The sequence below is a fragment of the Capsella rubella genome, unplaced genomic scaffold (genome assembly GCF_000375325.1).
Source record: "Capsella rubella cultivar Monte Gargano unplaced genomic scaffold, Caprub1_0 scaffold_7, whole genome shotgun sequence".
NCBI lineage: Eukaryota > Viridiplantae > Streptophyta > Magnoliopsida > Brassicales > Brassicaceae > Capsella > Capsella rubella.
Window position 1 is genome coordinate 5,257,890 of NW_006238917.1, and position 24,915 is coordinate 5,282,804.

The following is a 24,915-nucleotide window of genomic DNA, read 5'->3' on the forward strand; positions in this document are numbered from 1 at the left end:
ACTGAAAAGTAAATACTTTTGAAAACTTGTATACTTTCTTACTGTCAATTTGAAAAAAAACACAAATCCATATACTACCTTGAAAATAATCAAGAAATTAACATGCTCTCAACGTAAGGAAATCAATTATAAGAGAAATCACTCAGATCTGCTAGAGCTCCGATTGTTCCGACTTATAATTACTTATTGAATGTAAAAGATTTTGATCTTCTTGTGAATGTGACATGAATAATGGTAACACGTAGACCAAAAATTCTCAGATCCTAACTTCTATGCCCTCCTCTCTTAAGTGCTCTTTCACGGATTGGATTGGTACCTTCATACAAAAGGTAGTATAACAGTGTTACCAGACGAGGTATAATATTTAGCCAAGGGTTTTAACAAGAGTAAAAAAAAAGGTTACCTCTTTCCGATGGAAAATGCCGGCAGCAAGCGCCGCAGATGCATTTGTCTTCTCAAACACCTCGGAAAAGTGTCCAGGAGTGCCTGCTCCACTGCTTGCGATCACCGGTATGCCTACTGAATCTGAGATGAGCTTTACTAAGTCTATGTCAAATCCTTTTCCTTGACCTGAAACTCGCAGAGAAGGAAGGCATCATAACTCATAAGGAGAGAATTTTAGCATACAATGATCTTAACTCCTAAACCAACAAGGCTTATAAGTGACTGTGTGTGATTTTGCTTTCCATGGTTCATATTCACTCATTGTCGCGTGTTATGGTGCTTCAAATATTCAGATATGAAACCAATTAAAAGTTCGGAAGGACTGGTTGAGTGTACTTACCATCACAGTCTATACAGTTCAATAGAATTTCACCAGCACCTAGTTCTTCAACCGCTTTAGCAAGCTCATACGCTCCAATAGGCCGACCTTCTCGTCCTCCACTGACCTTTTAGTTGAGGATCCAGTAGTTGTCAGGGAATGAGACAAATCAATAATAAACTGCAAAGGAGGGCAGGAATTTTACCGTGCACTGATACCAGGCATATTCTTCCCCATTCGGGCCTAACACCAACAAGGTTAAATCCAGGTTACTCCATTTGTATGCAAATTTATGAAGAAACTATATTCAATGCGACTACGTTCTTAGTATAGTTCAAGGAACTCAAGGGTGAACAACGAAAAGCTCAAATGAGATTGATGCAAGATGAACCATATCATGTCCTTTAGGAAACTAGAGTTTCGGTTAACGGTAGAAGTAAAAACACTTTCCTTAGACTTTTAATTCATGAGGACGCTCAAACTAGTGCACGATATAAACCAGCCTACATAATATTCGTTTTGAGGTGAGAACACCAGCATACCTGGGTTAGCTACTCTGATGACTTTGTATGGCACATCATCAGGATGGTTCACATAAACTCTACGAGGATCAATACTTACAACCACTGCCTGTGAAGACAAAAATTCTATCAAGTATTATTAAGTGAAAAGCTGCTGCCGACTTCATACACAAATTAGATGATATATGAAACAAATATCTAAACGCAGCCAAAATTATATGCACTGTTTATTTCATCTGTAACTAAGATATTAATATCCTTCCTTGTCTAAGGCAACTAGCATCCTTTAGTTTCTGCAAGCTGGTTTAAATAAAAACAAAGCCAATTGTTCTGGATTAGGTAACCAATTACCTGATTTCCATAAACTCTGGATATCTGTTCTAAACTACTCTTCCCTGTTTTCGCCTACAAGAAAGGAAAAGGGGATTAAATGTCCCGTCAGTTTTAGATACTAGCATGAACAAAACCTCGGATAAATTAGACTGGCAAGTACAAGCTTACTCCTGATTTCACAAACTCCTCTGCAGCGTAAACAGCATCACTTCCTATGGATATCTTATCAGCACCAGATCTGAAATACTCAGCAGCAACTTCCAAGCTAGAATAGTACCTGAACCATAGTAACTTAATATTAAATTGAGTAAAGGATAGAAATTGCAACGTCCTTGCATAAAAAACGAAAAAATAACGAACATAATCCCTGTACAACAACATAATCTCTGTACAATATAGAAGCAAGCTGAAATGACTAATTACCTGCCGCTAGCATCTGTAAAATCTCTAATACCACCTCCAACAGTTAGTGGTACAAAGACATTCTTTGATGTGTGCCTCAACACCTATAAAGCATGGAAAGTGATCTAAATCGGAGATAGGGATAACACAGTATGGAAGTAATACTTCAATCCTAATGAGAAAAAAATTAGGTACCTGTATCATCGGCAAATCCCCTAGCGGAAAATCGCGGAATCCAGTTATGTTTAAAAAGCTAATCTAAAAACCACAAGCAGCATGTTTAAGTGTCAAAACAAATATAAATAAAGAGGCTTGGAGATATTAACCTGTTATTGCAACACAAATATATACAGTACTGTGAAAGCATACCTCATCTGCACCATCTTTGTAATACTGCCCCGCCAAATCAACAGGTTTGCCAAGGTTTCGAACCTGTGCAAGAAAAGTTAAAAAATTCAGAGCATATTGTTCAGAGGAGAATAATTAGTTAAATCCAGAACCTATCAGGTAAGTTATGGACGTATCACAAAACATCCAGATACCCAACAATGTTTCATCTTTTCACAAAGATTAATACAATACATATAACATTGAAGCAACAATTTTCACAGACCTCATTTTCATTAGATTGCTCTCTCACATCATATTGGTCCCCTTTAGTTACTACAAGATCTCCTTTATCATTACTCCTGACATCCAGACAAGCAATCACCTAAAGAAAAAATAAAATTTAGAAAAGCTGCCTACCATAATAGTTGAGAGCAAAGTTGTGGAAAGAACAGACATACAATAATAATATTAAAAGCTAATTACCCTCTTTGCAAGTTTTGAAGCCTTCCCTTCCATTGGCTTCTGTCTTCAAGTGAAATGTGGTTTCCATTAGACACCAAAAAATTAGGAAGCTTGTACATGTAAGGTTAGAGTGAAAGCTACCTGTGTCGCTGGTAATTTTGGATGCAAGAACCTTCTTAAAACAGAAAGCCCCACCTCTGAAAATTTCCAGATTCAGAATAAGTAGGAGACTAAATATGAAAATAGACTCCGAAATGAAGAATACTATACTAAAATTTCATACCCCCGCTTTTCTCGGGATGGAATTGGACTGCATGCACATTTCCCCTTCTAATGGAAGATATAAAGGAATCACCATAGTTGCACGTAGACGAAATCCATTCTTTGTTTTCATTTGACTACAACAATTATAGAACTGATGATTAAGAATACACGTAGAAGAAGTGAAAGACAAACGTATGTATATGAAAATGACAGAAAGACAAGATTATTGTCCATACCGGAATGGCGCGGTACGAATGAACAAAATATACATGACGATTTCCAACATCATCCAAAATTTCAGAATCCTTTCCCACTTGCAAAGCATTCCAGCCAATGTGGGGTACTCTTATACCAGCAGAAGAATCAAAGCGTCCAACGATTCCCGGTATCACACCAAGACCCTTGACTAAGACAAATATACAGATGCTTAAGTAGAAAATACAGCATGAAAATACATGATATCATAAAGTAGATCATGTTGAATATATTGACGGAAAGATTCTAGAAAATAAAAAGAAGTGGAGCAATCGAATTCAAGCAAAACCTGGTCCATTCTCCTCACTAGACTCGAAAAGTAGTTGTAGCCCAAGACATATGCCTAGAAATGGACGGTCATTTTCAATATATGTGCACAATGCTTCAGCCATCCTGAAACATCAAGAACCGAAAGTTCGTATATAAAGAAAATGATCAACTGTAAGCTTAACGAACACCTCAGAATGAAAAGCACTTTAAATGATATAAGCATGAGATGTGGTTAGAGATTTGCTACATAAGACTACCTCTGACCTTGAGCTACTCTGTGGTAATTGATATACAATCAATGAAACGAGAACTCCACAGAGCTTAGTACAATACGTACCCGGTTTTGTTAAGTACATCCATGGCGGGAGCAAAAGCTCCAACACCAGGAAATATGAGCCGATCAGCATTCAGAATGTCACCTGGCGTTTGAACCTGACATTTCAAGTTCGTTTCAGTATTTGCCTAACGACACTTATAAGATCACACTACATTTCCCAATCATATCAGCCTCTGAAATGAAAATGGAAATAAAATCAGAATTAAGAAAAGCCTACGTCTTTGATGCTGAACCCGAGATGACGAAGAGCATTACGGATGCTGCGAACATTCCCAGCTCCGTAGTCAAGCAAAGTCACAACTACTCACTCACCAGAGAGACGAATACAAATTTAGATTAAAAAGCTTCAGAGAGGAGGGAGAAATATGAAATAGTTCCTTCCAATGAAGTAAAACAGGAAAAGTCAATAAGAAAGTACCAGAATCGGAGGTAGAAGATGCGCGGACGGAGAGGCTTCTCGGATATTTAAATTTGCCAGGATTCTTGCGGGAGAGGAACAAAGAAGTTGGAGAAGCAACGCGAATCGAAGAAGAAATATTTTGTCTGGAAGGAACAACCGATGAGAATGGCGCCGCCGTAGTCTCCATTGATATCATCATCTAACTCACTCACTGCAAATAAAAAGCTCCTTCGATTTTTCAAAAGGGTGTCCGTCCACTAAACTGACTGGTCAACACTAACCCACTTCAGTTAACGACGTCGTTTCATCTCGTATGTTACATGGGCTTTCTGTTGGATTTATAAACTTCTATATAACAGGCATAACGGGCCTGGGCTTCATCGTACTCAAATAGTAACATCTTCTAGCTTACTTCTTAAAAAAAAAATTTATAATAATAATGAAGGTACAAGTACCAAATACCAAGAGTGATTACGTAAATACGAGTTATATACTTTGATAGATAATATAAGATACATACAGGACATAATAATACATAAGCCTCTAGAAACAACAACAACAAAAAGAAAAGTTATTATTTCTAAAAGTTTGAATGTCAAACAAATAACAAATGAGATTTAAATGGATAAGGACTGATTATGGTCTGTATAACACACACCTAGCTACTCCAGCCATGTAAATGGAAGGCATGGAAGATGATCAGAACAGAAAATGATAAAAATATAAAGGTTCATATAATCATATTACTATTGACTGCGTTTGCCAACATTAACTCTTTCCCATCATTTTTCACAAGTCAACTCTTTTTTTTTTTTCATTTCTAATAAAAAGTTTGCCTGAAATAATGATTTAGTAACATGTGCATGTTATAGTTTTGAGACGACATGAAGTCGAATACAAATTTCAAGTTTGGAAGTAGATTTGGAACGATTAAAATCATGAAATTGTATTTGTATTGGATATAACATCATGACATGTGTTAAGGTGGTCAAATTTGGGCATTCACCACTTAACTACCACTGTCACAAACCAAAACTTATACTAAAAGAGAATATATGAGATGACAAAATACGCTTTTGTATGTTCTTCGTTTAATGAGGTCATTATTAGAGTGTATATAGTATTGGTTTAGTTATGGTTAGTGTATATAGATCTGGTTTAGTTCCGGTTATCTATATTGTAAAATTCTTAGTATTTAAGCTTAATCATGTATCATATTTACACTTTAATGAAGCGTTTTATATCAAAGTCTGTTGAATCTGAAAGTCATCAGGACATCAGCATTGAGTCAACAGTCACCAATATCAACCCTTCACAGTCAGTTATATATGTGTAATGCGGATAGGATATGACATATTAAAGGATAGTGTAATGATAAGGTACGAGAAAAAATGGTTTGTAATACTATTATTGTTTTAGTTTTATTTTTTATAAATTAGCTTACTACGGTGGAGATCAATGCTTTAATGATTTTAAAAGGAAACAAATAATTAACCCTAAATTAATAGTATATCAATAAATAATAAAGAAGTAAGTACTAATACACAATACATATATTAAATACTAAGTGAAAGTGAGAGCTTTTTTTGTCGTCCAGAGGATTCATCATACAGTAATCAGTGGTGTTCTTAAATTGTTGTATTTGGATAAGTACGAAAAAAATATAATTTAATGTTTCAACAGATTTCCGGAAACGTTACCTAATAAAACTGTACGGCTAATTTGATACTTTTAAAAGTCATGTGTTTTGTTAGGTGTTTGGTGTCAAAGGCAGAATGTTCAATGATGGATGTGCATTAGAATTTAGAACTATCAACTATCAAGACCGACGAAATTGTCATTGTCGGTGGTCGTGTGTCTTTTTAGATTTTTAGACGGTGAAAGTAGACTAAAGGGATTGGTCAGCTTTATTTACTTCAAAGATTGTACTTGGGTGCTTTAGCAACTTAACTAAACGCCGACTTTGATCATGATTCATGTCACTCCCCAAAGAAAGAGTCGTATGCGTTCACATAACGGGGTCTTATGCGGTTTAGGTCAACACACAAAAAAGTTGTATAAGAAATGACGTCGTCTGTATGTAGTAGATACGTTTCGCACCAAATATATAGATAGATTGACTTCATCTATTACTCAAATCTCTCATCATCTTGTAGATCGACTTAGCCTCCAACTCGAACACAAACACTTCCTTATTCCGACTTTGAAAGATACGGTTTGAATTGCCTTTTAGAGTTGTACGTACAATAGTCCCTAGAAATCGTCAGCACATAACCTTAAGTCCTTAACGCCAATGTTAGTTTTATATGAATAGTGTGAGTAATGTATGTATATGTATAGGACATTAATGTTCACTGTTCATCAGAAACTTGGTTAATGTATTAAAAAAACGAGCTAGCAATTTGAAAAAAAAACACAAAATGTTTTCTTTATTCTCATTATTACTAGTACGAAACACATTCTTTATAGGTAGATTTGTATCTTCAACACTAAAATAATAAAATGCAATTAAATTTCCTTGAATAGTAACATTAGAGTAAAAATTATTAATGATGTCGTCAGGGGAATATTCCGAGAACAAGCTGTCTTGTTTCGATATCCAATCTTCAATCGCTTCCGACGATGACGTTGCTTCAACGCAAATCGCGTCTTCCTCTTCATCGCCTCTCACTTGATACCACCCGCCGTCGTCTTCAGTATTCCAAGCCGGTAAACTTGATTTGTCATCTCCGGCGAGTTTCTCGACACGATCAGCCGGTGAATCCCATGATTTCGAGTAATCAGCAAAAGAGTCTTCATGATCCATCGGAATTAAATGACTTTTCGAGACTTCGCATGAATCCCAGAATCGTTGATCCAACACAGTGCTCGGAGATGAGGTCTTGCTCAAGCACTCACTAGGTTGAGATCCGTCGTCGTCGAGAAAAGGATGTTTAAGCAATTCTTGCACCGTCCATCTCTGTTTCGGATCTTTCTTGAAACAGTTCATTAGAAAGTCTTTAGCTTTCTCCGATATCTTCACGGGAATCTCCGGCGACTCACCAGAGAGTCCAATCTTATACATTGCAGCAACGACGTCGTTTAGCCCCGGCCAAGGGCTTGATCCAGTCATCATCTCGATCACCGTACAACCCAAAGCCCACACATCAGCCGGGAAGCTCTGTTCTTCACCACGAGCAACTTCTGGCGCCATAAACGCCGGTGTGCCGGCAAAATCCGACTTGGCAACTGATTTAGCACATCCGAAATCAGCGATTTTCAAAACGCCGTTTTCCTCAACCAGCACGTTCTGGCTCTTCAAGTCGCAGTGAACAATCCCTCTCTCGTGGAGATACACCAGACCGTTAAGTATTTGACGCGTGTATGAACTTATCTCCGGCTCCGGCAGCTTCCCGCCGGAACTTTTGATCAAATCGTGAAGACTTCCGCCGGAAACGTATTCCATGAGAATATTGTAAAGCATCACACCGCTCTCGAGCGTTAAACCAGAGCCTATGTACTTGAGTATGTGAGGAGAGCTCAATGTAGACAAGATCGATTGCTCTTTCTGCAAGAACGTTGAGGAAGACAACTCGGCGGATTTGACAGCAAAGATCTCACCGAAGTATGAGATTGCTAAAGAGACGGTGGCAGTGGAGCCTCGACCTATGATTGGTCCTCTTGTCCAGTTCATCTCCATTGGAACAGAGCAAAAGAAAAGAAAAAAACAGAGTAGATGTTGAAATTAGAGAATGAGAGAATATTTTTTGGGGAAAGAGATGATTAAGAGATGTTGAATTTGTTTAAGCAAATGGGTAGTGTTATAAGAAGCTTTATATATAAAAGAATATTTATGTATTGTGTGTGTTTTGGGTATGTAGAAGTGTGTGTATATGACTTTGGCATGGGGCTTTTTGGTTCGAAGTCTGATACAACATTCTTCATTCTTAAATTACTTGATGTTCTTCTCCTCCAATTACTTTAATAGCTTATCTTTCACTTAAGCTATATTTGGATAAATTATTATTACTTATTTGTTTACTGTTACAGCAGTCTAATCTAATACTCAAAAAGTTGAAAATTATTGAACAATATGACAGGCGTAGCTTAGTCTGAGAATTTCGTAAATATTTAAGCATGAATCATACCAATGACAACCAAAATGAAACTTAGTAAATGATTTTTTCTAATAATATATCCAAAATGAGGATGGTATGAAATGAATGACGTTCACTGCAAGATCATCATCCCTGTGAGTGCAAACTTTCTCAATGAGTGCAAACTTTATCAAATGTTGATAACAGCAGCATGATTGTTGAGTCAGTCATCTGTATTACTATATATTTTATTGGGTGTATGCTACTACTTAATTGAGAAGTTTGTTCTGAAATACATGGCAACGAACACACACACACACTAACCACACAGATACGTACATATTTGGCAACGCACAGATGAATAAAGCATTCTTTGTGTGGCACTTAATATTTTTTAATAAGAGCGTGAAAGAAGGGTACGTGGCGGACGAGGAATGGGCAAAGACAGCTTTGACGGCATGAAGCCAGAGTGGACGGCGCCGTTACTTCAATCCTCCGATACCATAATAAAGAAACGAAACAAATATTGAATGACTCACGTGACGGAGGCGCGTGGATGATCAAATGAAGAAGTACAGACCATTTAACGTGGATTAAAACTTGATCAAAGTTTAAATTACTAGTATATGTGAGTATTTTATTTAGTTGTACGTTTATGCGGGGCTGTAAAGATTAAAATGTGTGGTCGAATAGTAGCAGTAATGTGAATGCAGATGATGATAATGTCTTTAATTAGAATGCAAGCTGGGGAATATTTATTGGCTCTTTGCTTTTTTGCTCCGAGAATACAGTTGGAGGACTTCAGAGTTTACTTTTCTTCTTTTTAAATTCGGTTTTATGGGAATGAGTTTGAAATATATCATAATATTAATAGTAAGCTGTGGGGGGGTTGGATGAAAAACGCGGATTCATGCATGTGATTTGTGACAACAAATGGTGTGTATGTCAACAAGATTGAGTTGTATACATCTTTTATTAACCGTAAGATTTGAGTGTATATGTATAGAAACACTAAACAAGACCATATTATGCTCAGTGCTTATGTTGTTGTAGATTTGTTTTATTTCGAAAATGGAAAGCAAGATTATATTAGTTTACAATTTTCAATACTTTTGTTATTGTCTCTTTTCCTCTGTGTTCATGTATTCGTAAATTGTCAATAATTGCCATACTATCTACTTTGTGACGGGTTTTAAATAGCTCATAATACGAGGATTATCAGTCCTATCAAGCAAATTTGAATTGTATCTTACATCATATGTAGAACTAATGGCAACTAAATAATATAAAATGTTGAACTAGTAATTAAGAATCGTGAGATGAGCTTATCCCTGATCCCCCCAAAGCAAAAGCCATATCAATTGAGGAAACTCATCAAGCCTTCCAGATTCCTTTTGCAGTCAAAAGAACTATATACAGTATACTTTGCGGCATCATTTTAAATTTAACACATTTATATAGAAAAGGAAAACAAAACATAAGGATGATTGTATAATTAAACAAAAAATAAATATATTACAGTATATCAACAGTGAGATTCGAACTAGACTTCTCTAGAAACTCTACAAGTAGCTTTTGATGCTTCTCTCGTCCCATCTGAAACTATTTTCTTCTGTATAGGACATAATATTTTTGTTTTGTTTGATCACCCTATAATTCATCATATACTACTTATGAATATTGTGAATGGGCCTTTAAACCAGTCTTTATATTTTCGCGAGGTTCAAATGGTAGACTTGAAGAATGTTTTTTTGACATACAACATTTGTTTTGTTTGTCACTTTGTTGTAATATGTTAAGAATATTTATACATACTTCGTATCGGACTTTGTTGTAAATATATCTCTTATTCGTACGAGAGTTCTACGCGTCGTCGTGCATGATAATTTTTTTTCTTTTTCTTTTTTTTTTTCCTTTTTTTCATGAAAAATATAAAAATTAGTTAACGCAAAATATAAAAATCCGTAGACGTACGGTATAATTTTCGTAGAGCTAGGTAGGTTCAGAGTACAGCCAATAGAAAAACGATGTTGACTTTTGTAACGTAAAATTTATCGTTTGACTTCCTGGCCCTCTGCTCTGCATATATCACTACTACCTACATAGATGGAAAAAGATAGTTGACGAACACACGACCTATTAATTCCTTTCCAGCTGATGACTGATGAGTGGGCAATACACAAACGTGAATGCATGATATATAATTTGAGTCAAAAGCTAACAACTATGTCGTGTCAAGTAGAGCGTATGTTAACTTCATCTCGTCGAAATCTTCTACTATAGTTTAACGTAATATTGCATGCATATATACTAATTATTCATATTTTCAAACTTTTCCTTTTTCTTTTGTTAAAAAGATATACAAACTTGTAATGAACTTTTCAAATATAAAAATATATTTTTCAAACATATATTCAAACTTGTAAATGAACTTTTCATCAATTCACAAGTTCACAGTATATAGATTACTTTGTTCAAGCTGGCTTGTCTAATAAGTTTGCCAATACTAGAAAGAGAAATCAATGTTTATTGGTTCTCGCAGCCAATAACAATCATTTTAAGAAATGGGACGCCTTTGCTTCTCCGTTCAACTCGCCTGACTTATCTTGGGTCGACCAATGGGGTGATGGATTAATTATCTCTTTGCGGTAAAATATCATTTAGGAACTAAATAAAACATCTACAGACTAGTAGTCAACTGGTTTTATCATCTTACAAGTAACATATATACATATTTTATTTGGTTTTTCTTCCTTCATTCGTATAATTAAGGCGTAAAGCACGCACCATAACAATGTACATGCACATAGTTTTTCTTCTTTAATTCTTATAATCATAAAAATGCTTACAAACTTACGGAAAATAAAACCTAATCACCGCATTTACTGCGTCAACCCTACTCGACGACAACTATATATATAAACCATAACTCCATCCTCTCCTTCATCCTCACCTATCTGATCAGTTCTTTCTATCTCCTACTGAGTCTATCTAAGAAGAAGAAAAAAACAGAACAGCCTCTCTCTCTCCTTTAACAGAAAGAAACCCATCTATCTCTCCCTTTTACACACATACAATCCCAAACCTCCAAAAAATGGCCCTCGTGAAGCTACTAGTGACATTCGCAATAACAACCGTGATCACAATCGCAGTCATCACAACCACCACCACAGTGGAGAAGGAGAACACGAGCTTTGATGTACCGGGTACGCCGACTATAAGGCCTAGTAGGTTCTTGGCTCAGAAGGAAGTAGGTGAGCGAAACCCTAACGCTGCGGACCATTGCCACAAGGACCCTGAGATATGTAATCTCTACGGAGGCGGAGGAAGCAACTCGACGGTGACGTGCTGCAACAACAAGTGCATAGATGTGAGCAATGACGACAAGAACTGCGGCGCGTGTAAGAGCAAATGCAAGTTCTCACAAACATGTTGTCGCGGCCAATGCGTTTACCTGGCTTACGACAAACGTCATTGTGGACAGTGTAACAATCCGTGTGAGCTAGGCGAGCTATGCGTCTACGGTCTCTGTAACTACGCGTGATTGATAGATACATCATATCATACGAGAGAGTCGTTATATATAATACACACACAACACACTAACTAAAGCTAATTAAATTTGAAGTCTATTACAGAAAACAAAAAAAAAGTTTAACAATTATTTACATTGGATGCTATGTCCAATATCAGTTGAATTAATAAGGGGTGTTGTAATTTTGAATACCATTAACGTCTTAAAAGAGTATGTAAAAAATATACGATTTTGATTTTGTTTATGCAAATACAAGGAGAACTCTCATCAGAGGGCTCCTAAACTACACATATCAATTTACTCGATTTTCATAATTTTATTATTTATATTCAGAATTGCATAATTTGATGATGGTGATAATCTATTTTAAAGATCTAATTTATCGAATTCGAAAGGTAATTTTGATTAGTGTTACATTAATCCAATTTTGTTAAAGATAAAGTTTATTGAATTCGTGGACCGTCGTGAATCACAATATCCAAAAGCCATAACCTAATAAAATAACGTAAAAAAATTGTGATCAACGGCAAAAAAAATTAAATAAATTCCCGGAAAAGGCGAAATTGCCCAGGCGAGTGTGTGCGATGGCAGCTCATGCGGTGGAGGCAACCGCCGCAACTGCTCTCCGGTCTGTCATTCTGAGGGCTCGAAAGGCGGCGGAGCAAGTAGGAAGAGATCCGGAGCGGGTCAGGGTCCTTGCTGTCTCCAAGACTAAACCCGTCTCACTTATCCGCCAAATCTACGACGCCGGCCACCGCTGCTTCGGCGAGAATTACGTCCAGGAAATCATCGATAAAGCTCCACAGGTTCACGAATTTATCCAACGAATCTCACTCAGTAGTATTATTTGAATCTCGTGTGTGGTTTTTGTTATAGATCGATTGAACCTCACTTCCCTAACTTTACAGTTCAGAATCCGATGTTTCTCCTTCAGTTACTACTATTTATGTGTCTCTCCCTTTTCTGGGAATCTTTCAATTTGCTAACGAGTTTCTCGTTCGATTTGTGTGAATTGCAGCTTCCCGGAGATATAGAGTGGCATTTCGTTGGGCATTTACAGAGCAACAAAGCCAAAACGCTATTGAGTGTGACTTCAAATTCCCTTTTTCTTGGAATATATAATCACTCTCCAAGTTTTATGGAGTGAATTGTAACTATTGATTTAAGGGTTAAGTGAAAGTGAAACTCTTTTTTTAATCCAAACTTTGCAGCTGGAGTCCCTAACTTGGCAATGGTTCATGGTGTAGATGGCGAAAAGGTAATATAACTTCACTCGTAACACCGTTGTAAGATTGGATTCTCTAAGGATTACGAGATGTTCTGTGAGATTGTCTTGCAATTCCAAGATTTCAGGTTACGAGGATAGTTCTAGAGTAGAATGATAAGAAATCAGTGACAGATATTCTCAGTTTTGCAAAGAGGTTTTGATCGGATGTTTTTATTTTGGTGCAATCATCTGGGACTGATTTCACTCGAATTTCACAGGTAGCAAATCATCTAGATCGAGCTGTTTCAAACCTTGGGAGACATCCACTAAAGGTTTTGGTTCAAGTGAACACAAGCGGAGAAGTGTGTGAGTATATTACCACCGAGCTTCCACCCTGTCCTGTAAATTGATATGGCTATCCAGCTTCGTCCACTGGCTAACTGTTTGTTCCTTAAATTGATGCAGCTAAATCTGGAATCGAACCTTCCAGTGTTGTAGAGCTAGCAAGACATGTGAAACTACACTGTCCAAACCTGGTATTCTCCGGATTAATGACTATTGGGATGCCTGACTATACGTCTACTCCTGAGAACTTCAGGGTATGCTACTGAATCTACTCTAGCTATTAGATACTGAATGCTACTGACTATTGTCGCGGTTGTAGAACTTCAGGGTGTTCTACAACCGCGACAAACGGGTTGTTTCTATAAAATTTCTACTTACCACGGTTTATTATTTCCCATTGAAACCGTGACAGACACTTTCAAATTGTAAAGCTGATGTGTGCAAGGCACTAGGAATGGCTGAGGATCAGTTTGAACTGTCCATGGGCATGTCGGGTGACTTCGAGCAAGCGGTAATAATATATCTGTCATTCTTATATCATCTTTGACATAGAATCATTTGAATGTACATGTCCGTACTTTCTTCCAAGGAACCAGAAATATGTAAAAGATGATCTTTGACTATGTTTCTTTGAGCTTATGGAACTTGCAGATTGAAATGGGAAGCACCAATGTGAGGATTGGTTCCACCATATTCGGACCAAGAGAGTACCCCAAAAAAACAACGTAGCTACTATCACTCAAAACACTTCTTGTAAGATTATGTATAATGTTATAGTTGTCGACCACTAGAAGTATATGTATTCTTTTTGTGATAAGCTATTGAATGTGTATTCACAATATACTACTACATTACAGAAATCAACACATTTGGTCGTTAAGAGTTAAAGAGCTTTCCGTGTTAAAGTTTGGTACTTGGACTACCATTGTAAGTGTTCGGTTCTGTTTTTTTTTTTTCCTACAAGTTAGAACATTTATTTGGGGTTTCTCGGTTTCTCCTCTTTTGCTGATACTTGCCAGAAAACTCTAATAGAAATTTGCATGTACTAGATTCAGAACATGTTTCTTTCGAAATTAATGACTACAAAAAAAAAAAAAAATGATTTCTCAACTTTGTTGGTCAAGAAAAAATATTAACAGAGGAATTGAGTTTTCTTCCCCAGGGTCAACCGCAGTTATGATTTAATAAAATTTATTTTTGTTTCATCGTTGACCGCTTTAACATTGACTTGCATGCATTGCATGGATGGTGGTGACACCACCACCGCAATAACTAATCAAAAACATAGCTACACACACAACAAAAGAAAAAAGAAGAAGTATATTTGTGCTATTTCAGTTTCTTAATGCAATAGAAAATTTGTATTTACATGCTGAGGCGTTTAAAGACCGTGATAAATGGTTTGATAGAATAAAGAAGACGATAAATAAAACTAACGGTAATGGAAGGAGGAGGGTGTACAGAGATTGCCAAACAAAAACAATGGACCACCAAAATTATATGTGGTTCAAGAACTATATCCTTTCCATTAGATTCCCAGGATCTTCACTTGTGTTTTTCTTTTCTACCTTGTTTTGCTTCTTTTTTCTTTTTAAAATTTGTAATTTTGTTGTATATGTCATGGACATAAAGAAACAAAAAAAAAAACCTTCCAAATTAAAAGCAACGGTCTAAAACTATTCCCATTATATCTAATACGTAAGTGTTAAATCTTAGCTTCGCAATATATCGACCAAACGAACGATGGTCCTCGTTTTAAGCCCAATTGTGTCTCGTAGAAGTCGCTACGACCACACACCGTCCCATGAAAAAACATGACCATATAAAACTTTTTGTTTATGTAAAGACATCCATAAAAATAACAATAAAAATACACAAACTAATAGCATAACATACGAGTTAATGACATGAGATATGACACCATGAAAAGAGATTTGATCGCCACCTCTTGTAATTTTTTTTTTACTTTTACATGCACACGCGTACAAGACTACGGGTACAATGAACTTCCGAGAGTTCCGACAATATCCTATTAGTGTTTGCCACATTCTTTATCTCGAAGACAGAAGAGATAAGAAAATATAATTCCATATTAATTTATTCCATATCCCTTATTTGATACAATATGTCAATATGATAAAATACGTCTTTTCCTAAAATAATATAGTTCGATTTTTCTCCTTAACCGACTAACCAAAACTTTGGTAACTAGTTCGAGAAAATAAGGAAATAACGAAGAAAATATTGTTGAGTCAGAAAGAAAAAAAGATAAGAAAATTCAATGAGAGAGAGAGGAAACTTCACGTCCGAATCACAACCACAGAAAAATTATGAGAGGAGAAGAAAGTCACATGTATATATAAAATTTTTATTTTTATTTTTATTTTTGTCGTTAGTAATTCTCTGGTTCACTCATCTCCTATCTATTTAAAGCCATTCGATATCTCCTAAACCACTGTATCAGCAAAATATACCTCAAAGGAGAAATTGTTTTAGGAATCTCTTTCTATAATCTGTAGAAACCCAATATCGAAAGATCTCTCCTTTTTGCTGTTTTGAGTGTCGGGTTCGTGAATCTGTTCATCTTCTCCGGCGTTCGATTTTACCAGAATTGGGGAAACAGGTAATCGGCATCACGGCTATACACGGCATATCTCCGGGTGGTAGCTTTCATGTCCATATTGTTCGACGGAAGGGTTGTTTAATCGAAACTAATCCTTTGCCGCACGGAGGACGTGGAGCTCTGCCGTCTGAAGGCGGCAGCCCTTCCGATCTCCTCTTTCTTGCCGGAGGCGGTTCCACCTTCATCTTCCATCTTCTTAGCTTCTAGGATTTAGGGTTCTTAGCGTTTTTTTTTTCTTTCTCTCCTTCCTTTTTCTGCTTGCTACATCGCTTTATTTTTGGGGGTTACGAATTCGAAAATGTTGAAAATTAAGAGAGTTCCGACCGTCGTTTCCAACTACCAGAAGGATGAGGCGGCTGATGAATCCGTCGGCTGTGGACGGAATTGCCTCGGCGCATGTTGCATTAATGGTACGTTTTGAAAGCTCAATCGTCTTTTTCTTCTTCCTTTTGTTGCTTCTTTGATTCACCCTTTTTGCTGCCTTTGTTTCAGGGGCTAGGCTTCCCTTGTATGCCTGTAAGAATCTGGAAAAATCCAGAGAGAAGCTTGTGATCAGCCATGAAGCTAAAGAGCCTCCTGTGGCTTTCCTCGAGTCTCTCGTTCTCGGAGAGGTATATCATATACTTGCATACATAGAGCAATGATTTTGTATTCTGCTGCTGCTTTTTAGCATTATAATAATCAATTATTTATGTTTTTAGTGGGAGGATAGGTTCCAGAGAGGACTTTTCCGCTATGATGTCACTGCCTGCGAAACCAAAGTAATTGTCTTTCTTTTACCTTGTTTGATGATCTAGTGATGTTTGTTTAAATCCGAGATCTGTTCTACACTGTTTCCTAAGATTGTTTCTTTTGATGTTATAGGTTATCCCGGGGAAGTATGGCTTCGTTGCTCAGCTAAACGAGGGTCGTCACCTAAAGAAGAGGCCGACCGAGTTCCGTGTGGATAAGGTGTTGCAGTCTTTTGATGGCAGCAAATTTAACTTCACTAAAGTTGGTCAAGAGGAGCTGCTCTTCCAGTTTGAAGCTGGCGAAGATGACCAAGTTCAGTTCTTCCCCTGCATGCCTCTTGATCCTGAGAATTCTCCCAGTGTTGTTGCCATCAATGTAAAGAATCTTGTGCAGAGAGCTCAACTTGTTTTCTTTTATTGGTTTTGATTGCTAAAGACTAATTCTTTATTGTTTTTAACAGGTTAGCCCGATCGAGTATGGGCATGTGCTGCTCATTCCTCGTGTTCTTGACTGCTTGCCACAGAAGATCGATCACAAAAGCCTTTTGCTTGCAGTTCACATGGCTGCTGAGGCAGCTAATCCTTACTTCAGACTAGGTTACAACAGCCTGGGTGCTTTTGCCACTATCAACCATCTTCACTTTCAGGTATACCCAATAGTGACCCAAGCATAATTATTCTTTCCCGGGTTATCTATGACAACTTAATTGATTGTTTTGGTGTTATTGTTGTAAACAGGCATATTACCTGGCCATGCCTTTCCCACTTGAGAGAGCTCCTTCCAAGAAGATGATAACCACTGCTAGTGGTGTGAAAATCTCAGAGCTTCTGAATTACCCTGTGAGAAGTCTTCTCTTTGAAGGTGGAAGCTCTATGCAAGACCTATCTGATACAGTATCAGATGCCTGCGTCTGCCTCCAGAACAACAACATACCTTTTAACATCCTCATCGCTGATTGTGGAAGGCAGATCTTCGTGATGCCACAGGTATCAATTTAGCTGGCAAACTGTTGGATCACTACATGTTTTTAATACACCCAATAAAAGAGAATAACAGTTTGAATGTATAAATTGCAGTGTTACGCAGAGAAACAGGCTCTAGGTGAAGTAAGCCCCGAGGTATTGGAAACACAAGTGAACCCAGCGGTATGGGAGATAAGTGGTCACATGGTACTGAAGAGGAAAGAGGATTACGAAGGAGCTTCAGAGGAGAATGCCTGGAGGCTCCTTGAGGAAGCTTCTCTGTCAGAGGAAAGGTTTAAGGAAGTTAATGCTCTCATCTTTGAAGCCATAGGTTGTAGTGACCAAGAGGAGGATCATGAAGGAACCGTAGTTCATCAGCAAAGCCCTAATGGTGGTGTCGTTAACCAGAATAGCAACCGTATCCATGGAGGTGTGATCACAAACGGGACTGCCGCTGAGTGCATTGTCCTTCAGTGAACAGTATCGTGACTTGATGGTTTGTATGTATAATTAGAAGCCTAAATAAGCAAACTCTCCTTGTAGTTGCATTTGACGCTTCTTGGTGTTTTTATGATGGTTGTGGGTATTTTGTGCCTAGAATTGCTCTGGTTCTTTTAAGTAATGTTATAAGTTCGTGTTTATGATGAATATAAAAATGTTCTTCACGATGATGATTATTATTATATAGAGTGATTGACTCACTTGTCATGGACGTCTTGGTTGATACGTGCTAGAATGTTTCAGTTCCACCCAGTTTCTTGTATCAAAAACTTTCTACAATCAGCAATTTATACAGCGTGAGAGATTACTGATTATTGATCATGTTTGTCTTGTATGCTCTGTTTGTTAAGCATGTCTACACAATCCCAAAAGCTAGTTCTGGAGTTCATGGTTTGGAACTGACTATACTTGTACTAATCAAAATCATTAACATGGCTAAGTTTGAATACTTTGTTTGATTGTCTGATTGGATTTTTATCATTGTTCAACCATCAACCAACTAACGCTTTTCAATTAGAACTTTTTCATTTTTCATCGTCTCTTTAACTTCACTAATCGAATTTTAAACCCAATAAATTATAGATAATCGGGTTAATAACACGTTTAAGCCCAAAGTAGAGTAACATAGGATCCAATAACAACAAACGGACAAGACCAAAAAACCAACCGAATGGGTTCTTTAACATTCATGACCATAAATTTTTATAGTTTCTAAAGATAATAATGGCCACGATAAGAAAAAAAGAAAAGAAAAAAACAAGTCTGCAAATCCTAATAATGCCGATTCCTCCTTAAACCATTCCATATCACACAGTCCTAAACACGGAGGAAGTGTCAAGCCATAGCACCACCAGTACCACCACCACCACCAGTCTGATGGAGCATTGCATCGATCTCATCACCATCCTCCATGTCAAGCTGTAGCATCAAGATTATTAGCAATATAAACAAAATGCTTTAAAAATATGAAAGGGTGAAAAGGCATGAAGACAGAATGATGTTTTACCTCATCGGGGGTTTGCTCAGCACGAAGACGACGTCCATCAAACAAGAAAGCGATAGAGTTCATGTCCACGGATTGCCTGTCACAGTAAGCATTCATCAGCTTCTTCAGCTGAGTGCTTCTCTTGATCCTGAAGAAGACCTCGTTTCCATCCTATGGCACATAATTAAAAAAAAAAAAGAGACAACATGATTCTGATCAAGACATTGTCCAACAAAGGTAAGAGACAACATATTAAACAATAATTGGAATATGATGTCTCTCTGTTTTGGTAGTAACCTGAAAAAATTTCTAATCATATAATGTATGCTTTTTCTATGAGAGAATTCCAAACATAAACACACAAACTCATCAAGCATACATTCTACTCCTGTAAGCTAAAAAAGAGTCGAGATATACGCAAAAAATGGTTTAGCTTAATTCAAATGTATTTTGACAGCAAAATTCACAATCCTTAGAACATTGAGCAACTATTTGAACTTTACCCATCCAAAATTGCAAATTACTCTCAAACAAAAGCAACAGAAACCACAAGCTCTCTCAAAAATACCTAAAATTGAAATTTGATAAAAACAAAAAAGCAATAAGCAAGGAAACGTGTCAAATCACAAAAATTCGACCTGTAAAATCAATAACCAAACCAAAAAAAAAAAGGGAAGAAGAACCAATAAGACTGAGCTGGTAGTACGAAACCCTAAAACTAGTAAGCAGCCAAATCAGGATGAAAAACACAAACCTAACGGCAGCTAAAAGGGTTAAAGGGACCTTGAAATCAGAAACCCAAATCTCCAACAAAAAAAACAAAAAAGAAAGACAGAGGAGAAGAGTAGAGGTACCTGTCCCTTGACCTTGAGATTGATGTGAGCTCCTCCGTCACCTGGCTTCTTGTCTTCCTCCTGGTTCGCAGACATCGTTTGTGTGGGAAATTCTCGTCCCGGTGCACAGATACAAGGAATTTAGAGGGAACGACGAGAGAGAGAGAGATTCAGACGATCAAAGGAGAGGTGTGATATTGAGAGAAACAAAGTAAATAAATAAATAAGACTGAACACACACTAGTCTGGGAAAAATAGAAAATCTCTGTAATTGGCCGTGGCTTTTTGTACTTGGACGCATCGGATTCCTCTCTTTATCTCATTAAAGTGGCGAATCGTAGTAGGGCATCTATCCAACGGTTCATATTCTCTAGGTTTGTCTTTATTTAATCCTACGGCTGAGAGAGATACTCCGGTTCTTTTGGTTTATGGGCTTATCATTTTTATTGGGCCGCATCTACCTGTTTCGAACCCATTAGACAATGTGATTTTGGTTTTAACATTCTTGTTAGATTTTAGTTCCTGATCTCACGTGATGAATCCTCCTCCTCCCCTTATCCACATCCCACACTCTCCATGATCCCCATCTGTTTTATTTTTGTTTTGAAGGAATGACATAATTAGCAATTAAATCGAATTTGGTCATTGTTGATGTCTCTTATTTTATTTTTAAGAAAAAGATTGGTTGAAGAAGATAAAGTGAGTCACGCTCTCTTCACAAAAGAAAGGATGATGATGAATATTAACGAAATATGTGCAATCCACATAGAAAGAACCCCAGTGTCTTGTTGCAGAAACAAGAAACCTCTCTAGTCATTTTTAGATAAAATCAAATCAACTAGGAAATCAATCAGTTTTAACTTTTATGCTATATGTTCAATTTTAGAAAGTTTCTTTACCTGAATATTATGTTAAGCTATAAATAGATATTTAAAAATACACTTCTCAAGTTTTTCAGCAATTCTTCCGTGTAATTAGTTTAGTTAATCCCACATCCCCCACTTGGCACTTCTTTACACTTTCATATATAAAAACTGAAGAGACCAGCTCCCTCACCAGGCAAGAAAGAACACACACTAATCTTTCGTATCCAATAACTATCACACGACATTGGTTTTCCGCGTTTCGTGCTCTGTTCCTGAAGAAATCAGAGACAAATAATACTATGGCCGTTTCTTTCCTAGCTTGTTTTCTCATTCTTTCCATGTTCTCAACCATTCCCTTCACACACGTTGGTTAGTTTTTACACACGAGTTTATAGATACACGTCCTTGCATCTCTGTCTTTTGTACTCTCATGTTCTTGTTTTCACAGTGTCTGGAATGATCGGAGTCAATTACGGTCGGATAGCTAACAACCTCCCGTCGCCGAAGAATGTAGTGAACCTTGTCAAATCACAAGGAATCAGCCGTATCAAAATCTACGACACAGATAAAAACGTGTTAACCGCGCTTGCAAACTCCGGGATCAAAGTAATCGTCGCTCTCCCCAACGAGCTTCTCTTCTCCGCCGCTTCAAACCAATCATTTGCCGACTACTGGGTTCAAACCAACGTAACCTCATACTTCCCAGCGACCGAGATCGAAGCTATTGCCGTCGGTAACGAAGTGTTCGTCGATCCGAAGAACACGACTCCGTATCTCGTCCCCGCGATGAAGAACATTCACACCTCTCTCGTCAAGTATAATCTCGACAAAGCGATCAAGATCTCTTCTCCCGTTGCTCTTAGCGCGCTGGCTAATTCTTACCCGCCATCTTCCGGTTCTTTTAAACCGGATTTAATCGAACCGGTTATCAGACCGATGCTGGATCTGTTACAGCATACGTCGTCGTATCTCATGGTTAATGCATACCCGTTCTTCGCTTACTCAGGAAACGCCGACAAAATCTCCTTAGACTACGCTCTGTTTCAAGAAAACGCCGGGAACATAGATTCCGGTACCGGACTGAAGTATAACAGTCTCTTTGACGCTCAAGTCGACGCCGTTTATGCTGCATTATCCGCCGTCGGATTCAACGACGTTAAGGTGATGGTGACGGAAACAGGGTGGCCCTCCGTTGGAGACGATAACGAGCTTGGCGCAAGCGAGGCAAACGCGGCGGCGTATAACGGTGGACTTGTGAAGAGAGTGTTAACGGGAAACGGGACGCCGTTAAGACCGAGAGACCCACTCAACGTTTATTTGTTCGCGTTGTTTAACGAGAACCAGAAACCAGGGCCAACGTCCGAGAGAAACTACGGGTTATTCTACCCAAACGAAGGGAGAGTGTACGACGTCCCGTTCACGTCAAGGTCAACGCCGGTCAACGGTAACGGAGCTGGGGTTCCGGTGGAGCAGGAGGGACATACGTGGTGCGTTTCGAACGGAGAGATGGCGAAGGAGAAGCTTCAGGCGGCTCTTGATTACGCTTGTGGAGAAGGAGGAGCTGATTGCCGTCCGATTCAGCCGGGTGCCACGTGTTACCATCCTGAGTCGTTAGAGGCGCACGCTTCGTACGCTTTCAACAGTTACTACCAGAAGAACGCGCGTCGTGTTGGTACGTGCTTCTTTGGTGGAGCTGCTCACGTCGTCACGCAACCTCCTCGTACGTTATCCTAATCATCCCTTCTTTAATTATCAGTTTATTATACAATCACATTTATTTGGCTTCAATTGAATTTGGAAGTGTTTATTCATTACTAAACTGGTTTTCAAAAAAGGGAGTTTATGATTTGAGTAGTTGGCAGTTGCTATAGTTCAGCTATATCGTGTTCGTCTTTGCATTTTAAGATGCTCACGTTATATCGTGTCTTCATAGTTATAACTGTAAAGATATGATGATGTTTAATATTTTCTATAATTTTAATTAAATTGAATTCTTGTCGATTGCAGGATTTGGGAAATGTGAGTTTCCCACCGGACAGTGAGGGCGGAGTAGTTAGCGGCATTTTTTCTCTCTTCTTTTTGCTTGATTTATTTAGCTAGTAGTTTGTTTTCTGATCAAGAATATATTTTATATTGTATATATATAAAATATATTAACTTTGTCTAACTATTTCCTACTTTTGATTTTAACTTTCTTTTAATCGCACTAGATTATCCTCAAAATCAAATTTGCTCGACTGTTAAATTTAGATTCACATCCTAAACAGAGAGTTAAAAATGAAACTCTTAATGTAAAAATAAAATAAAAAATGAAACTCTAACATCAATATCTTGTATAGTGGATGCAATCTTTAACTATTTGAGGGCTATATAACTAAAAGGATGAAATTTTGTTTGATCGATGAAATCTTTACCATAATCTCAACTGGATAAATATTTTGCTTTTTAATCTAACTATTTCGACACATCATATATAGATATGAAAACAAGAAAATTATCATCATCGATCTCGCCCAACATGGATGGTGAACAAAGAAGCATCGTTGAAAAGATGAATCAACCGCTTCTAATAACCGTAACCGATACGGAGCAAGTCCCGGAACTCCGACCAATATCAGCCCCGAACGCCCGAGAATCGGAACCAGCTAACATCTCACAGTGGTCACTACTTGTGAAACTCTTTCTAGCCATCACAATCATTAGCGCTTTCGTTGCATGTGTCTCGTTTATCATATGGATTACTCCAACTCCACCCACCGTTCAGGTACACTCCATGCATATATCGTTCACTAATCACAATCTCCCGGTATGGTCCGCAATGTTCTCTATCAAAAACCCTAACAAGAAACTCCACGCCACGTACGAGAATCCCTCAGTGTGGCTGGTTCACCGGAGAAGGATCGTGTCGACTGTTAAATCCGAGTCTCTCCGGCAGAAAGGCGGAGAGGAGAACGAGGTGATCGTGAAGGGAGACGAAACTAAAGTTATCGATGAAGAGGCGGCTTGGGAAATGTGGGATGAAGTTGTGGTGACAGGAGGTATGGTGGGTCTTGATATGGTGTTTTTTGGGACAGTAGGGTTTTATCCAGGAGCTTCTGCTTTATGGGGAGAACAGTACATGTCGGCAGTCTGTGAGAATGTGAGAGCTAAGTTGTATAATGTTGATGACAAAATCCATGGGACAAACAGGTCGGTTTTGTCTTTTGATGGTCGACTAGAATGTCGTGTACGTCTCCCTAGATATCCTTAAGTTTTAGAAATACAATACCAGTTCGTACGTTGCCTGTATTTTGTTAAGGTTGATTAACGATATATGCTTTAGTGATGATGACATTCGACGACCTTACAAAACCATTCTGACTAGCTATTTACTATCTTATCTAACGGAAGCAACTTAAATATATTTTAGTTAGTGGATTTTCACTAACAAATCAGAAGAGTTGAGATTTTATTGTTAGTCTAATCCGGTATTATTAAACTTTTAATTCTAAAACAAGTTTTTGATTAATTATTTATTCAATTTAAGTAGTGGTGTATGTGCATTTAAATATGTTATTGTATACATATATGATTTTTATACTCTGTTTTCAACTTTTCATACATTAGGTCAATAATCTGATTCACGTATAAATTAACAATCTCTCGCCTTGTCTTTGTCTATCTCCGACATCTTCCCAGCAGCTGAATCGTCACCAGTCTTACTCGCTTGAAGAAGTTTCTCAATGCCCTCGATGTCCTGCAAATTGTGCAAATTGATAAGGGTTTGAATACATAAAAAATATAAAAAAAAATAGTAACATAACACGCTAGCTTATATATATGATTTGCAAACGAAATTCATAACTAACCTTTTCATATAGACCCGAATCTTTTAGAGCTTTGTAGTATGGATGCATACCGGACAAGATTTCAT

General features: G+C 37.7%; 8 protein-coding genes across 9 annotated transcripts; 5 read left to right on the forward strand and 3 right to left on the reverse strand.

The window, feature by feature from the left end:
- Window positions 1-2: 2 nt before the first annotated feature.
- LOC17881013 (imidazole glycerol phosphate synthase hisHF, chloroplastic) lies at window positions 3-4,567 on the reverse strand. Its single transcript, XM_006282763.2, has 19 exons — window positions 4,356-4,567; window positions 4,155-4,237; window positions 3,938-4,032; window positions 3,620-3,723; window positions 3,312-3,481; window positions 3,095-3,209; window positions 2,953-3,008; window positions 2,833-2,871; window positions 2,633-2,731; window positions 2,389-2,451; window positions 2,215-2,277; window positions 2,041-2,123; window positions 1,786-1,894; window positions 1,636-1,689; window positions 1,306-1,393; window positions 969-1,006; window positions 785-890; window positions 404-570; window positions 3-316 (listed from the first exon to the last, which is right to left on the reverse strand). Exons 1-19 carry the CDS (start codon window positions 4,534-4,536, stop codon window positions 257-259), a joined length of 1,773 nt encoding a protein of 590 aa, XP_006282825.2. The 5' UTR covers window positions 4,537-4,567; the 3' UTR covers window positions 3-256.
- Window positions 4,568-6,681: 2,114 nt separating this feature from the next.
- LOC17880297 (mitogen-activated protein kinase kinase kinase 18) lies at window positions 6,682-8,283 on the reverse strand. The gene has a single exon (XM_023778014.1). The coding sequence runs from the start codon at window positions 8,014-8,016 to the stop codon at window positions 6,682-6,684; it is 1,335 nt and encodes a 444-aa protein (XP_023633782.1). The 5' UTR covers window positions 8,017-8,283.
- A 3,195-nt stretch (window positions 8,284-11,478) lies between these two features.
- LOC17878645 (stigma-specific STIG1-like protein 1) lies at window positions 11,479-12,047 on the forward strand. The gene has a single exon (XM_006282710.2). The coding sequence runs from the start codon at window positions 11,508-11,510 to the stop codon at window positions 11,955-11,957; it is 450 nt and encodes a 149-aa protein (XP_006282772.1). The 5' UTR covers window positions 11,479-11,507; the 3' UTR covers window positions 11,958-12,047.
- A 417-nt stretch (window positions 12,048-12,464) lies between these two features.
- On the forward strand, window positions 12,465-14,474 carry LOC17879622 (pyridoxal phosphate homeostasis protein). Of its 2 annotated transcripts, XM_023778659.1 has the most exons (8): window positions 12,465-12,754; window positions 12,967-13,033; window positions 13,160-13,206; window positions 13,434-13,521; window positions 13,621-13,754; window positions 13,913-14,011; window positions 14,152-14,253; window positions 14,358-14,474. In XM_023778659.1, exons 1-7 carry the CDS (start codon window positions 12,533-12,535, stop codon window positions 14,227-14,229), a joined length of 735 nt encoding a protein of 244 aa, XP_023634427.1. In that variant the 5' UTR covers window positions 12,465-12,532; the 3' UTR covers window positions 14,230-14,253; window positions 14,358-14,474. The 2 variants fall into 2 exon arrangements, with proteins under 2 accessions (XP_023634427.1, XP_006284354.2); XM_006284292.2 differs by having other exon boundaries at window positions 14,152-14,405.
- Window positions 14,475-15,950: 1,476 nt separating this feature from the next.
- LOC17878615 (GDP-L-galactose phosphorylase 1) lies at window positions 15,951-18,521 on the forward strand. The gene is made up of 7 exons (XM_006283677.2): window positions 15,951-16,533; window positions 16,616-16,734; window positions 16,825-16,884; window positions 16,988-17,230; window positions 17,316-17,501; window positions 17,593-17,841; window positions 17,932-18,521. The coding sequence occupies exons 1-7, from the start codon at window positions 16,422-16,424 to the stop codon at window positions 18,292-18,294; spliced, it is 1,332 nt and encodes a 443-aa protein (XP_006283739.1). The 5' UTR covers window positions 15,951-16,421; the 3' UTR covers window positions 18,295-18,521.
- A 373-nt stretch (window positions 18,522-18,894) lies between these two features.
- On the reverse strand, window positions 18,895-20,408 carry LOC17880312 (small ubiquitin-related modifier 1). The gene is made up of 3 exons (XM_006284763.2): window positions 20,158-20,408; window positions 19,325-19,474; window positions 18,895-19,236 (listed from the first exon to the last, which is right to left on the reverse strand). Exons 1-3 carry the CDS (start codon window positions 20,230-20,232, stop codon window positions 19,153-19,155), a joined length of 309 nt encoding a protein of 102 aa, XP_006284825.1. The 5' UTR covers window positions 20,233-20,408; the 3' UTR covers window positions 18,895-19,152.
- Window positions 20,409-21,246: 838 nt separating this feature from the next.
- Window positions 21,247-23,110, forward strand: LOC17879306 (glucan endo-1,3-beta-glucosidase 13). Its single transcript, XM_023779378.1, has 3 exons — window positions 21,247-21,371; window positions 21,451-22,722; window positions 23,010-23,110. The coding sequence occupies exons 1-3, from the start codon at window positions 21,302-21,304 to the stop codon at window positions 23,042-23,044; spliced, it is 1,377 nt and encodes a 458-aa protein (XP_023635146.1). The 5' UTR covers window positions 21,247-21,301; the 3' UTR covers window positions 23,045-23,110.
- Window positions 23,111-23,520: 410 nt separating this feature from the next.
- On the forward strand, window positions 23,521-24,252 carry LOC17877380. Its single transcript, XM_006285020.1, has one exon. The coding sequence runs from the start codon at window positions 23,521-23,523 to the stop codon at window positions 24,250-24,252; it is 732 nt and encodes a 243-aa protein (XP_006285082.1).
- Window positions 24,253-24,915: the final 663 nt, after the last annotated feature.